The sequence below is a fragment of the Meleagris gallopavo genome, chromosome 14 (assembly GCF_000146605.3).
Source record: "Meleagris gallopavo isolate NT-WF06-2002-E0010 breed Aviagen turkey brand Nicholas breeding stock chromosome 14, Turkey_5.1, whole genome shotgun sequence".
Classification (NCBI taxonomy): domain Eukaryota; kingdom Metazoa; phylum Chordata; class Aves; order Galliformes; family Phasianidae; genus Meleagris; species Meleagris gallopavo.
Genome location: NC_015024.2, coordinates 13,714,607 through 13,728,916, shown reverse-complemented (window position 1 = coordinate 13,728,916; position 14,310 = coordinate 13,714,607). Strand labels below are relative to the sequence as shown.

Genomic DNA, 14,310 nt, shown 5'->3' with positions numbered 1-14,310 from the left:
GTAAATATCTAAGAAATGAGTCAAAAAATATACTGTTATCAGCAGGGGCGATCCTAAATGGCCTGGTCCTCGTACAGAAGAGGAAAATGCTCTTTCTGTAGTCTGTTGCAGTCTCACCCACCTTCATATGCTGGCGTTAAAACAAATCTGACCTGTTCACTGCGTCCGTTTCTGGTGCTTCCATGGAGGGCTGCTCTGCCTTTGGTGGCCAAACCCTGAGGGTACTTGTGGTGTCCCAGAAAGAAAACGTATCGACCACTTGTTCATTTGATGCCAAGAGCAAACCTAACATTGAACAGCTGGGGCATCTTTCTATTGATCTCCAGTAATGTTTTTTCTATTTCCAGAGTTGCCTGCTGGTTGGGAGAAAATTGAGGATCCCGTATATGGTGTCTACTATGTAGAGTAAGTGCTGTGCTGTGGTTCTGGTGGGGCTGGTGGGCAATGGGGGCTTCACTCCGCAGCTCTCCAACAGCATGCTGCGTGGAGCTCTGATGCCTGCTCCATTGTAAGGAGCATGGTAAGGAGTTGTGGAGGAGCTGGTGCACCCACACCGCCCCACAGAGATTCTTGTGCTGGGCTGTGTTGTTCAGACTGGAGTTACGGGGTTAGTGAAGCTCTCGCCAGAATTAGAATAGCTCCTTTATCTGAATGACAAATCCCTCCCTTGGGAAACTGGAGAGCTGAGTTTTGTTTCATCACTGACCCCATAAAATGAATTTTTAATTATGTGTATACTCCTGTCTACTAGGATGGCTTACGATAGCCCTCAGAATAGACATGGAATGCAATTTCTGTCTGCTTTGGCTCATTTCTGACCCTACCATCTGTGCCTAGGGAAACAAGGTTAGCAAACTGTATAATTAAGGCTTGACATTTATTTGTCAAAGACATGGAGAATATTTTTCTGCTATTAAATGCCACGCCAAGAAATTTCTCCAGCTTTTTTTCCCATCACTTCACATATGCATGCCAGTTAGTTCTATGGCACTCCTTCCTGTTGGAATTAAACTGAGGCATAAGTTTATTTTACTTACTATCTATAAACTGGCAAAATGGTTTTAATTTGAGCATCTGTCTCTTCCTTCTAATTCAGGCACTCCATTATTACTGCTTAATAGTTTTTTTGAGAAACAACTGTATGGCAAAAAGGTTTAGACTGTATCATTTTTTGGAATCGTTCTAATTTCTCCTAACTATCTGAAGCTATCTTGAAATGGAAAATCTTTTGCAAAACTCATGAACTGGCTTTTACTTGCTTCTTTGGTTGTTTAAATATTGATCTTTAGCAGAAAAGTTCAGAACCAGCACTTTGCAGTGCTCATAGCATAATTACTTGAAAACGTGTTTGGTTTTTATTAAAGACATGGTGGGATGAGAGATGAAAAAATAACAAGTTCTTAAAGGTAAGCCTTGCCTTGGACACAGAGGTGTGCTTTAAGAAAATACAGTTCAATCTGTGCATGCCCTCATAGTGGGAACTCTTTGTAGTGATGGAGAAACTTTACAGTAGAAGAGAGATTACAGAACCTATTGAATTAATGGGTGATGAGCAGCTCAACTCTGCTGGGTTTGGGACTCTCTGGTATTGGGACTTCCTGTGTTTTTTGTTTGTTTGTTTGACTCCAGTGAGCTGGAGAACAGCTGTGCCCCTAGGAATCCAGTTAAAGCAGTGATGATATAGGCCTGTCTTTAAAAATGCAATCAGGCCGACCTCACCTTTCCTGCTGTAATTTCATTTTTTTTACAGAACGGATCACTGCTTTAATGTACTTGATGTAATCTGCCATTCCTACTCAGACATCATATTGATACTGGAATCCTCTTTGTTTTCTTAAGCAGGCTTTTTGGCTCACCCAGATGAGCACTGCTTCACATACGCTGCTGTTGATATTGTTTGGTTTTTCATTCCCTTCCTCAGAGAGGTTTCACACCTGACACTGATCCCTGCTTGTCACAGGACAGGTTTCCTAATTCATCATTCTCTTTCATCCCCAGCCACATCAACCGGAAGACACAATATGAGAACCCGGTTCTTGAAGCAAAGAGGAAGAAGCAGCTTGAGCAACAGCAGCAGCAGCCACCAGAAGGTTAGCAGCACCAAGGGCACCATGGTTGGGGTGTTCAGGGGGAAATCTGCCCTCCCTCACTTTGGCAGCCCCATTCTGATGGTTTTGTCCTTCATTCTCTGGCCATAGTGTGTTCTAGAGGTAAAATGACACCACAGGAAAGGCTGCTCTGGGACTCATAGTCTACTGAAGGGAATGAGGAGTGAGCATTTACACGTACACTAGGGAAACCTCTCTGCATGGGAGAGTTTGGGATTTTGTGAAGCTCAAACATCTGAAGTAATTTCATGATTTCAAAACATTCCCCCTCCCCCATTTTTTTCCTTTATTCACTTTTTACAGATTTTTCCTTTTATTTTCTTTTTAAAGCAACCCAATGGCAATGAGGGACTTCCAAGTTTCTTTTTGGACCTTCATAGCTTTCCCACTCCTTGTTGAACAGCAGCTCCTGTCAAAGGGAGAGAAGATTTAGGTCTCGGCATTCATCCTACAGCTCCATTTGCCGCAACATCATCCCTTATATTTAGCAGTCAGGGTGAACAGATGTTGTGAGGACTGTGAGGAATAGCTTTAATGTAAATATTGAGACCACTTCGTTGCAAGTCCCAAGTGTGTGAGGTATACTGTCTGAGCACACAGATTGTTTGACTTAAACATAGAGGATCCTCCAGAACTGTTTTTTGAACATCCCATTCATTTTGTTCCTCCTCTCCATGTCTCTTTCTGTTCTTGCTATGCTTTATGTGTCTCCTTTGCTCAAACCCCACACTCCCACTGTGTGTATGTGGAGGAACTCGTAGTGCTGTTGTGAAACGAGTAACATTTCCCTCTCTGCCCCCTCCAGAATGGACAGAGGAGTGTCCATCTCTCCCACCACCCGCTGCTCCAAACCTTGTTTCAAACAACCAAGAGGCAGTTCGGGAAGCACCAGTGCAAGGTAACAACCTTGTTAAACCAGTTGTAAAAGTACAGCAAGGTTTTTTCCTGCAAAGGAAATTCCCACCACGACCAGTAAAGGAAGTATCATACACCAGGGCACACCTGCTCATATGAATTCCCCTAGACTTTGAGACCAATTGTTTCAAAGCCACATTTGTTGCCAAATGCAAGGAGCAAATGAGATTACCTGCATGAAAAAAATCATGACTGTTCTTCATGTAGTGTCCCAAGTCTTCAAAAAGGCATGAAAACATGAGTTACGTTAGTGGGTAAAACCCATTGATGCTGAATGCAGGTACAAATAGGAGGAGATCTTTTTCTACAGAGCTGTACTGTTAGGCAAGGATTAGGCTTTTATATCTTCCTGGCTGAGTTTACAGCATAGCTCTTACAGTACATCCAGAGCATTTATTTTTGTTCACACAGGGCAGCCTTCCCTCCCAAAAAAAACAATACACAATCATGCAAGCCCTCCGGCACATTCCCATGGGAATTAGAGTATATTCAGGTAATCCAGATTGGCACCAAGGAAAAACATGTCTGGAGATGGTACACCATCCACCAGGCATCCAGCACTGGTCATTTCATCTCAGTGCTGTTTTATACTACTGAGATGGTACATGGGCTGCCCAAACTCCATGCCTGGCAATGCAGGACCCATTGTGCTGGGGACCTCACTCAGCTCTCTACCTGCTCCCGACTGCCATCCACTGAAATCTTGCACCAAGATTTTTGTTAGCCTGCCTCAATGATGTTCTGGTCCACGCTGGCACTCCTTCTCTCTCTCATTCCTTCCTCTTCCTTTCTTAGTGCTGCTCCTCCTTCTCTTGCTCCCTGTTTGTAGCACTGTTCCCAGCTTCCCTGTCCCCTTGCCCTGTACCCAGGTGTTCCCATTTCCCTCTGGTGGCACAGCTGGGATCTTCCATGTACACGCCTTTAAAACGTTCTCCCCCTGCAAACACTGTAGGTGGGACATAGCCTGTGGTGCTACCGTCTCTTGTTACTAAGGGCAAGTTCAAGCTGTGTTTGTAGGCAGATGCTGGCAAGCTTTGCTTGTTCTGCTCATTTTTTGAACCAAAAACGAGCACAGGGCCAAGCCCTGCTACACGCTGCCTATGTTTTTCTGCACCTTGGGATCTGAGCACAGCATCTGCCTGCCATGTGCAGGATTACCACGTTCCTGTGCTACCCTTCAAAGGCAGAAGACTGAGTCCTTGCACTGCCCCCTCATGAATAATCTTCAAATATACATTTTATTTTATTTTTTCCCCCATTCAAAGGCTTACAAGCCTCCAGTTTCCCTCAAGGTTTGCTTTCTGAGCAAAGCCCCACGGCAATGCTGCCGAGGTTTCTGAAAGGATGCCAGCTCTGCTGGCTGTGACACAGGCTGCTGATCCTGGAGCTGTCACCAGAGGGCTTAGTGGCACAGGCTTTTCCCCTCTAAGCATTAAAAATAATTAAAAGTGCAGAGGTGCATAGTGTTGGCACTGTGAAGTACACAACTCTTTTTCCATCCTGTGCAATGTACTGTGCAAGGATGAGCTTTTGCTTTTGGAGCACCTTGTTCTCCCTTATCCGTGCTCCCAGAGAGCATTAGCAGCCCTCCAGCACAGCTCCCCCAGGCCTCGAGATGCTCTTTGATCCACCTTCACTACAGCACTGCTTCATCCACAGCAGGTGAGGAGCAGGAAGGAAGGAGTCAGACTTGAAACAGTGTCTGAAGAGTGATGTCAGCATCCCCTCTGCTCCTCAACAGAGGAAGTCATGGGGGGGTAGTGATGGTGGGGTGGTAGGGGATTACGTGGTGTCTGGACACAGCTCTGGAGCTGCTGGAGAAGGCTAAGTGGAATAAAACAGTGATATTCATTTCTGTGGAAATTCTCACTGCCGACTCCATCCCATCCTTAGTGGAGTGAATATAACCACATCGAGACAGAGATAAGGCACATTATCAAAACCAGCATTGCTAGATTTAATATATTCCCTTCCAAAAAAAAACCTTTTCCCCCTGTGTAGCCTTGGGACTGTGGTGTGTAAAACCACAGCAAAGGCAGCAGCTGGAAGTAGGGTTTTGCTCGCTCCTTCCCCTGCATGATTGGTCCCAGGGTGACAGGTGGAGGGCAGTGAGGTGACAGGTGGAGGGCAGTGAGGTGACAGGGCAGCAGTCTGGTTGTGTCCCAGCTCCCCGCTGTTTGTGCACTTGTTAGAACACAGAGGGATGGAGGAAAAGAAGACCAAATGCTCTTGCCTGCCTTTTTATAGATTTTCCAAACTTCCTACACAGGGAAACCTTTTTTTACAAGAAACCCTTCTGAGTTGAAAGGAAAGTTCATCCACACCAAGCTAAGAAAAAGCAGCAGAGGGTTTGGCTTCACTGTCGTCGGAGGAGATGAGCCAGATGAATTTCTGCAGATCAAAAGCTTGGTGCTTGACGGCCCTGCGGCGCTGGATGGCAAAATGGAGACAGGTACTGGTGCTGGAACTCAAAATCACCACCATCACTTTGGTTTATGGTTTTGGGGCTGTTCTTATACGCAATTCAAAACAACCTTTAGTCCTCATCGCAGTTTTGGGATAAGATGTTCAGCTTTCCAATCAGCAAGCAGGGAGGTGGGATGCAACATGAGGAAATCCTGATAGGATTCACTCGAATATCACACGCTGAGCATCCCTGTCTTACAGCCACAGTGTTAAAGAATTGAATCGTGATTTAATGCTGAGATTTCAGGCTGAAGTATGTCTGAGACTGGTACATGGCACTGTATTTGTACAGTTGCTGTTTGAGCCTTCTGTTACAGCTCTCAGTTTTGTTCCTGTCAGATGTCAGTGTAGAACAGGGTGTGACAATGAGAGCTGGGCTTGGCAATAACTGCTAAATGGGCGATACATTGTCGCTTGAATTTATTACCTTTTTGCAAGTACCAAGTTCCATTTTCACTTTCAGAAAGTGTTTATGCATGTGAAGGCTTTACGTGGTGAATCCACTGTGTGCTGATAGTTCTTTCTCGTCCAATTGTTACCACGGCTTTTCTTTAAAAAATACATTAGTGCTGCTCTTTGCCCACGAGTGGCACCTGTGCACTGCTGGGGCTCCAATTCTGTGTTCCTGGGGTGTACAAGCGTGGTGTGGCTGTATGCACCTGATATATCTCTCTGTGTCCTCTGCAGGGGACGTCATAGTCAGCGTGAACGACACCTGTGTGCTGGGGCACACTCACGCCCAAGTTGTGAAAATCTTCCAGTCCATCCCCATTGGTGCCAGCGTGGACCTCGAACTGTGCCGAGGCTACCCCCTGCCCTTCGATCCCGACGACCCCAACACGAGCCTGGTGACTTCCGTGGCAATTTTGGACAAAGAGCCGATCATTGTGAACGGGCAGGAAAATTATGACTCCCCAGCCAGCCACAGTAGTAAAACAGGGAAAGTCAATGGCACAAAGGAAGCGAGACCCAGCAGCCCAGCTGAGGTCTCCTCCAACGGACCCCACGGGTACCCCAATGACACAGTCTCTTTGGCGTCTTCAATAGCAACACAACCTGAACTGATCACCGTGCATATAGTGAAAGGGCCCATGGGCTTTGGCTTTACTATAGCAGACAGTCCCGGTGGGGGCGGCCAAAGGGTGAAACAAATTGTGGACAGCCCGCGATGCCGGGGCCTGAAGGAGGGTGACCTTATAGTCGAAGTCAACAAGAAGAATGTGCAGAGCCTCACTCACAACCAGGTGGTGGATATGCTGATTGAATGTCCGAAGGGAAGTGAGGTCACGTTGCTGGTGCAGCGAGGAGGTACGTCTTTAAAACCACTTGAAAATATTTCTTCTAGTTATCCAAAAACATGCATGTCATGAAAGATCTGCTCCCTTAAACTTCAGTGTTGAAAAGGTTTGTGTCTGGAGGTGTAGGAACTGCTGCATGTTGGCAGTTGTAGCGTCAAATAGATGGTTAAAATTATTTGTTGTTTGATGCTTTAATGGGGGGAATGTGCGTGCAGCTCCTGTGTGCTCTTGCACTACACACAGCTTCTGGTAGGGGGCAAGCAGGTTGTATGGTTACACCTTTGCTTACGTGACATCCCTTGATCTGCTCATAAAACTTCATTTGTTTAAAGAATGGATATTTCCTGTGTTGTTTTGTGGGATGGAAGAGGCTTGTGATATGTTCTGTAGTTTGCAGTGTCCAAACCCAGATAACCATGGACTATTCAGCGTGGAAGTGTTACACATGGGATGCAGCTGGGGTTAGAGGCACAACATTTAAACTTTCCCAGGTTGTGAGCAATTGAAATGCTACTTCCTGACCTGTTTATTTGCTGGCAGTGAGGAGCTGAACTCAGTTTTGGTTGCATTGCTGAGGCACGGTGATTTGCATGGATGACACACACGTCAGCACCTTACAGGGATGGGCAACACTGCAGGGACAGAGGGGAGCAGAGCAAGGAGCAGAGGCTGAACTCAGCCCTGGGAGCAGCACTGGCTGTGAAAGTGCCAAAACCTTCCCAAAGTGTTTTAATTGTAGAAAACTGGCAACCAAAGCCGGACCATTTAATGGGAACAGGCTGCCTTCTGAATAGGCAGCTCTGGTTTATTGTTTTTGAAGGGCTATTTCAAGGAATGGAGGATGTGGATTCTGCAATTAATAGCAGTTCTGGAGCAAGCAAGGCCTTTCTTATCCTCCTTTTCCAAATGCTTACTTTACTTTAATATTTTGTTAGTAAATTAAAAAGTAGAGAATGGAATATATTATAAGCTCTCCAATTTTCCAAGCGTGAGTTCCCTGGAGACCATCAATACTGGATAGGCTTAAAAAATGCACCGCAGACTCATGATTAATATATGTATTTTGGAAAAAGTATGGTTGGAAGAAAGATAGCAGCTATTATTAATTCTCCGTGAGAGCACATATATATCTGGTACCACCATACATTAATTATTTGAATTGTGGCTGACATTTAATAATCCTCCTTATGCCTTGAAGGCGTAATGAAAAGATCTGATGAGGAAATAAAGGCACAATTTCAATAGGATAGTAAATAGTTCCCTGGTAATCTTGCTGAGTCTCTTTTTTAATTAATTAATTTTTTTGCTGAATTGAAATACTAAACTCATGTTGAGCATTTGCTGTCCCCTTCCCAGGTAGACCACGGGTCAGTCTCCTTGATCCCATTGCAGAAATACATTTGGCTCCACTGTTTGTAAGCAAATTCAGGACTTCTGGAGCAGTTTCTTCCATAGCGTCCCTATCAGTTGTCTTTTCCTCCTCCTCCCTCTGGTGTCCAGTGAAGAAAGTGCTCAGCTGCTATCAGGCAGCTGCACATCAACCAGACATCTGCATTCAGTTGGGCTCTGCATGGAGCATGGGTTGGTTATATTTTTTGCTGCTGTTTTTCCATTTCATCCCTATGCTGGATGCTTCACCGTGCTGGAAAATGCTTCCTAAGCCCATCTCACGGTTTGGGCTCTAACACTTGAGGGGCTCAGGAGGAAGGGTGCAGGTGGCTGATAGAGCTGTACGTGAGAGCAGGTTACCTAGCAAAATGAAGGGACAGAGGGGATAACATCATTATCTCTAGCTACTGGACAGGAGAGAGAAGGTCCTTGAGTCAAAGAGAGGTCTTGACTGAGGATCAAATGGGTGTTGTTTGGCTACGAGTGATTTTATAGGGATCATTAGAAGGTTCTAATCCATTAGAGCCTATAAGTTAGAGTAGAGGAGGCAGAAAGCCAGTGCTGGGTGAAGGTGAAGCCCAGCAGGTCTGAAGGGGATGCGACGAGAAGATGCTTGGCAGTAAAGGAGGCTTGTTCAGGTCCTGGGTCTGTGAAATTGCCAGCACCCCTGATTACAAAATGCAGATTAACTATATGGGTTTATCTCTGCAATGCACTATGTCATTGCACATCTCATTTATTTTAGGGAATTATTGTTAATAAGGTCACAAAAAGGCACATCTTTATTTCAAACATTTTTAACTGAAGCGAGACCCAGCATCTTTAAACATGGAACCTACCAAGTGAAAGCAAAGAAAGCAGCAACAAAACAAAGGTATATTTGCCACCTGAAATCCATTTTACATTGAAGCCTTGTCTACACGGAGTGATTCACATACCTCTTCACTCTGCATAGAATCTATTCATAATAAAAACAGCATTTTGTTCGAATAATCTCCCTGTTTCCCAAGTGACTTCTACTGCAGGGAGCTGTGTCTGTGCCAGGACAGGTAGGGGCTGTTTCAGAACAAGGGATTCGGCCAAACTACTATGCTGCATTTGGGTCAGTCAGATCTAGCATTTGTCTCACTGAGAGTATCTGCATGTCTTACTGATGTATTTTTCAAGGAACCTCAGATTAAATAGAATTTTATGGTTTTTTTTTTTTAATTCTAGGCTAGTTTTCTGTAAACCACCCAACACTATTGTGTCTGTTTTGTGTTCAGTTACAAGAACAGGGCTGAGTAGTTTTTCTGCAGGTGAATGGACAATATATCTTCTAAGCTTTCAGCATCTCTATTGACCAGGAGGTTGAAAATAGCACAGACCTTGAGCCTGATCTACATAATCCCCTCAGAGATGTCTTCTCACTCTGCTCCAGATCAAAGTAAAAGCATTCAGGTGGGATGTCATTCACATGCCATCTGCAAACCAGTGCAGTTTATAGTTGCTTTCCCTAGTGCCAAATTCACATTAAACTGGGGAATGGAATTCGGTCGCTCGAGACATAGATGATAAATACCAGCGTTTCAAAACTAAGTGTATTTCATGGGAGGGAAAAACTAAGTAATATCAAATGCCCATCAGTTGGCACCTGAGTGCTGGCCTCCATGTAAGTGCCGTCAGTAGTAAAATCTCTATTCATGGTTCAGCTGTGGATGGAGGATGTTTACTGGGAGAGATGAGGCAGGACAAAGCTGGGAAGCCTCTCTTGGTCCCTGACTTAGAGGTCTCAAGAAGGTAATAGGTATAATTTCAGCAGAGATTTGCAGCAATGGAACAAAATTACAGAGCACTCAAGCAATAAACCTGTTAAGACTGCTTATGTGTATGGAGCCTCCCTTGCTGTTCCAGAGCACATGCTCTGGAACATGAGCATGTGAGGCTCATTAACATCCACTGCTTCTCTTAGAGAGGAGGTACCTTCTCCTTCCTGTGCCAGAAGTGCGTGCTGGAGTCAGCTGCTCTGGACTTGAAGTGTCTTTTGATAGCCTAAAATGGAAGGACTTTTATTTTCTCTTTATTTATCTGGTATTCAGGCTCTTGAAACATCACATAGTAATATGAAGATGTGTGTCATCTTCTTTAGAGTGCTGGCTGCAGCTTTGGGTTCCCCCTAGTCCCGGCACATTCGGAAGATCCTTTAGTCATGGTGTGAAAGCTTTACAAACAATACATCGTAACGACTTCTAATTGCATGCACATTATGGCAGCGTGATTGACATCAGATTGCTCTTTGGGATCTGGAGTGTCAAAATACAGTGCTTGGGCATAAGTGAGCAGCAGCATTGAGCATGAAATCCCCGAGTGGAGTGAGATCTGCTACCACTGCTGGCCTCAGAGTATGTCCACTCACTTTTATAAGCACAACCATTATATTTATTGAGATCCCTTTCCCCCCATAGAAAGCAATCTTTTCCTTCCTGTCCTTACAAGAAGTGTTGGAAAGCAATCATTTAGTGGTGAGAGCCAAAGAAAAAAAAACTAATGGCTGATCTCAGTGTTGGAATTAGAGCTCCTTTTCAGTTGCTATCCCTAATGATGTAAACCCATGGTAATTAGAACTGCAATCAGCTATTCAGTAGAGGCTTGAACTCTTTTGAACAAGCCACTCACTTCTGTTTGCCCTTTAGGCTGCAGTGAAGAACAAGCTGAAAGTCAAGCCACTTGAGCATCTAGCTGCCAGAATATTTCAGACTGCCTTAGCAGCTGCTGAAGTAGAGAAAAGTGAGTCCAGAGTGCTTTTAGGACAAAATCACAACCTGGGAATCGGATGACCGTTACCACAGAGCCCGTGTGCCTGTGCCAAAGCTCCTGGAAAGGGAAGAAAAGGTCAGACTTTCCAGCAGTGATTTCAGTTCTCAGTGCAGAGGGAGCAGAACATTATACTGGGCTCTTTGTCCCATGCTCAGATCCATAGAAACCCCCATGAAAATCCATCCCACTGAGCTGGGAGCTGCCATCTTCCTTATGATAGGATTTCCTACTCTATCTACCCCATAGGCCACCATCTTTTTTGCCCACCAGAAGCAGGAGCAAATGTAATTCCTCTCTGCCACTTGTGTGCTCCACTGACCTCAGCATTTCAGAAATTTCCTTTTCATGTCCTCCGTTTTTTCCTCACCTCACCCTCCTATGTCAGCCACCAGTGATGCTGCCAGGACCTTCTGCTCAGGTGTCTCCTGTTGGTTGAGTCCCTCAGCAATTTGTCATTCAGTGTCTGTTATTTCGGTGCACATGCTGTAAAACACCAGCTATTGTAAGTGCAGGTAGCACCAACAGAAATAGCAGCTGGAGGTATAGCTCTGATAACTCATAGGTGCCCCTATTTATTTAGTGAATTATTTTTTTAAAAATGAGAATCACAGTATGTTTAAAAATATATATATATTCAAGTGTAATCTCAAGATTTGTATTTCATTTCCTTTGTAATTCCAGGGCTACTACTTTGTCATTCCTGATTTATGCACTTCCCCCTTTAATTAGGAACCTCATTTGGCACTTAAAGATCCGCCTTTGATTGTTTCCTGTTGTTTAATTTTGTTACAATTTTTTTTTAAAGACTTTTCCCTGGGAAGAAGGAAATCAAATGAGTAAAGCTTTTAAATTGGTCTACAAAAACATAAAAATGAGATGAAATATGTTTTAAATGTTTTGCAGTGTTGTCTTTCTGTTTTCAGACTGCAGACAGCCCTAGCACATTGCATATGCCCTCTCAGGTTTCATAGACTGTGCATCTCTTTTTCCGTGCCACCAAGTCAGTCTTTACTGACTTCTCTCTGCTGAGTGGATTTATATTCTAACAAAGCCAAAACAGCTGATGAGACTTCAAAATAAGTTTGAAGCAGACCTTGATGCCGCATTTACTATTCTCTTACAGCTTTATTCTGATTAGGGGCAGTCTATTGAGGAGCAGATACCGAAATCACTTCAAGTCAGGAAAAGATGGAATAAACAAAATGTTACACGTTCTTATATTTTTAAAAAAGATGCTTGAAGTTCATACCCATTATTAGAATTGCATGTATGCGTGTATTGCAATCCACTGTGCAAGTTAATTTTCCACTAAACTGCTCTGGAGCGGTAGATATGCCTTTTTGGGGCAATGCTGCGTATTGTTGTGCAGCACAATACAATGATCACTGGTAATTGGTTTTGTAAAGCAAGCTAGCAGGAACTTGTTTTTCTTTGTGATAAAAATAAGCCAAACTTAACATTTAAAATCAGGTCGTCTTATAAATAATGTAATATTTGGGGATTATGCAGTGTTTTTCTCTTTCAAAGTGCTTTACAGGTGTTAATCTTCGTGACATTAGCTGTTTGTTTTTGATGATCTGAATTTGCAAAGCTTGGGATAACCGTGTTTACCAGAAACACGAAGGATGGAATTTGGGTGCTGCTGATGACAAGGCAAGGCTCCCATTAGACTGCAGGAGGCAGTAGGGTTTCACCAAGGCTTTGGATGCCTACAAACGCCTGTAAGGCACTGAGGGTAATTGTTAGCAGCTTGCTGAGGCACCTAATAGTTTGATGTGCATTACTAATATTCATATAAATACTGCATTTGCAGGAACAAATTAATTAGTCTTACCAGGCCGTGCTGAAATTTCTCAGTGCAAGGCATCCCGTTGAAAAAGGAAGAGACAAATTCAGGTGTCAACCTCCAAAAGAACAAGCACTTCATTTACAGCCTCAAAATCAGGACAGATTTAAATTGGATATAAGGAAAAAGTGGATATAAGGGTGGGTGAGGCACTGGGATGGGCTGCCCAGGGAGGCGGTGGTGCCCCATCCCTGCAGACATCAAGGTCAGGCTGGATGGGCTCTGAGAACCCAATAGAGCTGTGGGTGTCCCTGTGCATTGCAGGGGCGTTGGACCAGATAACATTTAAGGGTCCCTTCCAACTCCGATGATTCTACCATTCTATTCTGTCTATTTATTTCAAGCCTCTGGTGTTCATATTCAATTGCCTTTTCTCAACCCTAAAGGTTAAGAAGCATCAAACAGCGCAGATTTTCATAGGAGCACCTGACTCCAAAGCTCAACAGCTTTATAACATCGCAGTTCTGATAATAAAGGAAAATTGGCATTGTTGGCATGTGAACATTTTAATTGCAGGCACAATTTTCGTCTGTCAGTGATGTGGTGCATGCAAAGTGCTGACAGTGGTCTGTACTTTGAGGCACAAATGTTTTTGCCTCGGCTGCCGCTCATTAACTCTGTTTGCACTGATTCTCTTCTAGAAATGAGTAAGCAAATGGAGAGATGCCTGTGAAATCTGCTTTTCGGGTCAACATTTGTTTTACATCAGCTGCCCTGCATTTTCGTGGCAGTGTGGCCCCAGCTCATGTCCTGCAGATGTATGTGTCATCGAGCTCCAGTCTCTGGGAAGGGGGGAACAGGATGGAACAGTTGCTGATTCATTGCTTGGCGTTTCGTTACACACTTTGCATGAATTTTAAGGGCTGAGAGAATTTCCCAAACTTCGCAGATATTTCCCAAAGTGTGCCTTGAGGTCAGGAGGAAACCTGCACTTTGATTATGAAGGAGATGAGCAATTAACATATTTGGAATCACACCATAATTTCACTTCCACGTAACGCCGCGTGCTGACAGCGCCATAGCAGCGCTGTGCGCGTTAAGACACTTGGCTGCCTTTCTGTAGCAGGGAATCTGCTTCACAGTCAGTAAGAAAACCAAAGCAATTGCTGAACACTGGAAGAAAGACATGCCCAACTATCTTCCCATCAGGATGTTTTATTGCATGAGCCACCTTATCTTTCCAAAAGCAGGATGTTCTGAGATGCGGACGAAACTGGAGATTGCTTAGCAAATGAAAAATGAGAGCACTGAAATTCTTCCTATACTCTTTTGTACTCCCTAGCTTGAGATTTTGAAAGTTGCTTTGGTTTTTTATGCTTTCCTTGTGTGTGTGGTATGTGTGTTTTTGTTATTTTTTTCTCTCTTATGTTTGATTTGTTTTTGTTATTAAACGCAGAAGTGGTAGAAGTGGAGCAACCCAAACCCACATGGTGTTGTTTTGAATCAAACGTGATGTGATATAACACAAGGTGGCACAGCAGAACCTAATACC

At 44.1% G+C, this 14,310-nt stretch overlaps 1 protein-coding gene across 19 annotated transcripts in view; it reads left to right on the top strand.

Moving 5' to 3' along the window:
- Positions 1-14,310, top strand: part of MAGI1 (membrane associated guanylate kinase, WW and PDZ domain containing 1) — a 294,035-nt gene that overhangs the window by 235,826 nt on the left and 43,899 nt on the right. For 16 of the 19 annotated variants that reach the window (XM_019620191.2, XM_019620192.2, XM_010718690.2 and 13 more), the window contains 5 exons: positions 348-405; positions 1,999-2,090; positions 2,914-3,006; positions 5,293-5,475; positions 6,177-6,797. In XM_019620191.2, the coding sequence (XP_019475736.1) occupies positions 348-405; positions 1,999-2,090; positions 2,914-3,006; positions 5,293-5,475; positions 6,177-6,797 (1,047 nt within the window). The remainder of the gene's footprint in view (positions 1-347; positions 406-1,998; positions 2,091-2,913; positions 3,007-5,292; positions 5,476-6,176; positions 6,798-14,310) is intronic. The other 3 variants (XM_010718685.3, XM_010718696.3, XM_010718687.3) reach the window with 1 other exon arrangement.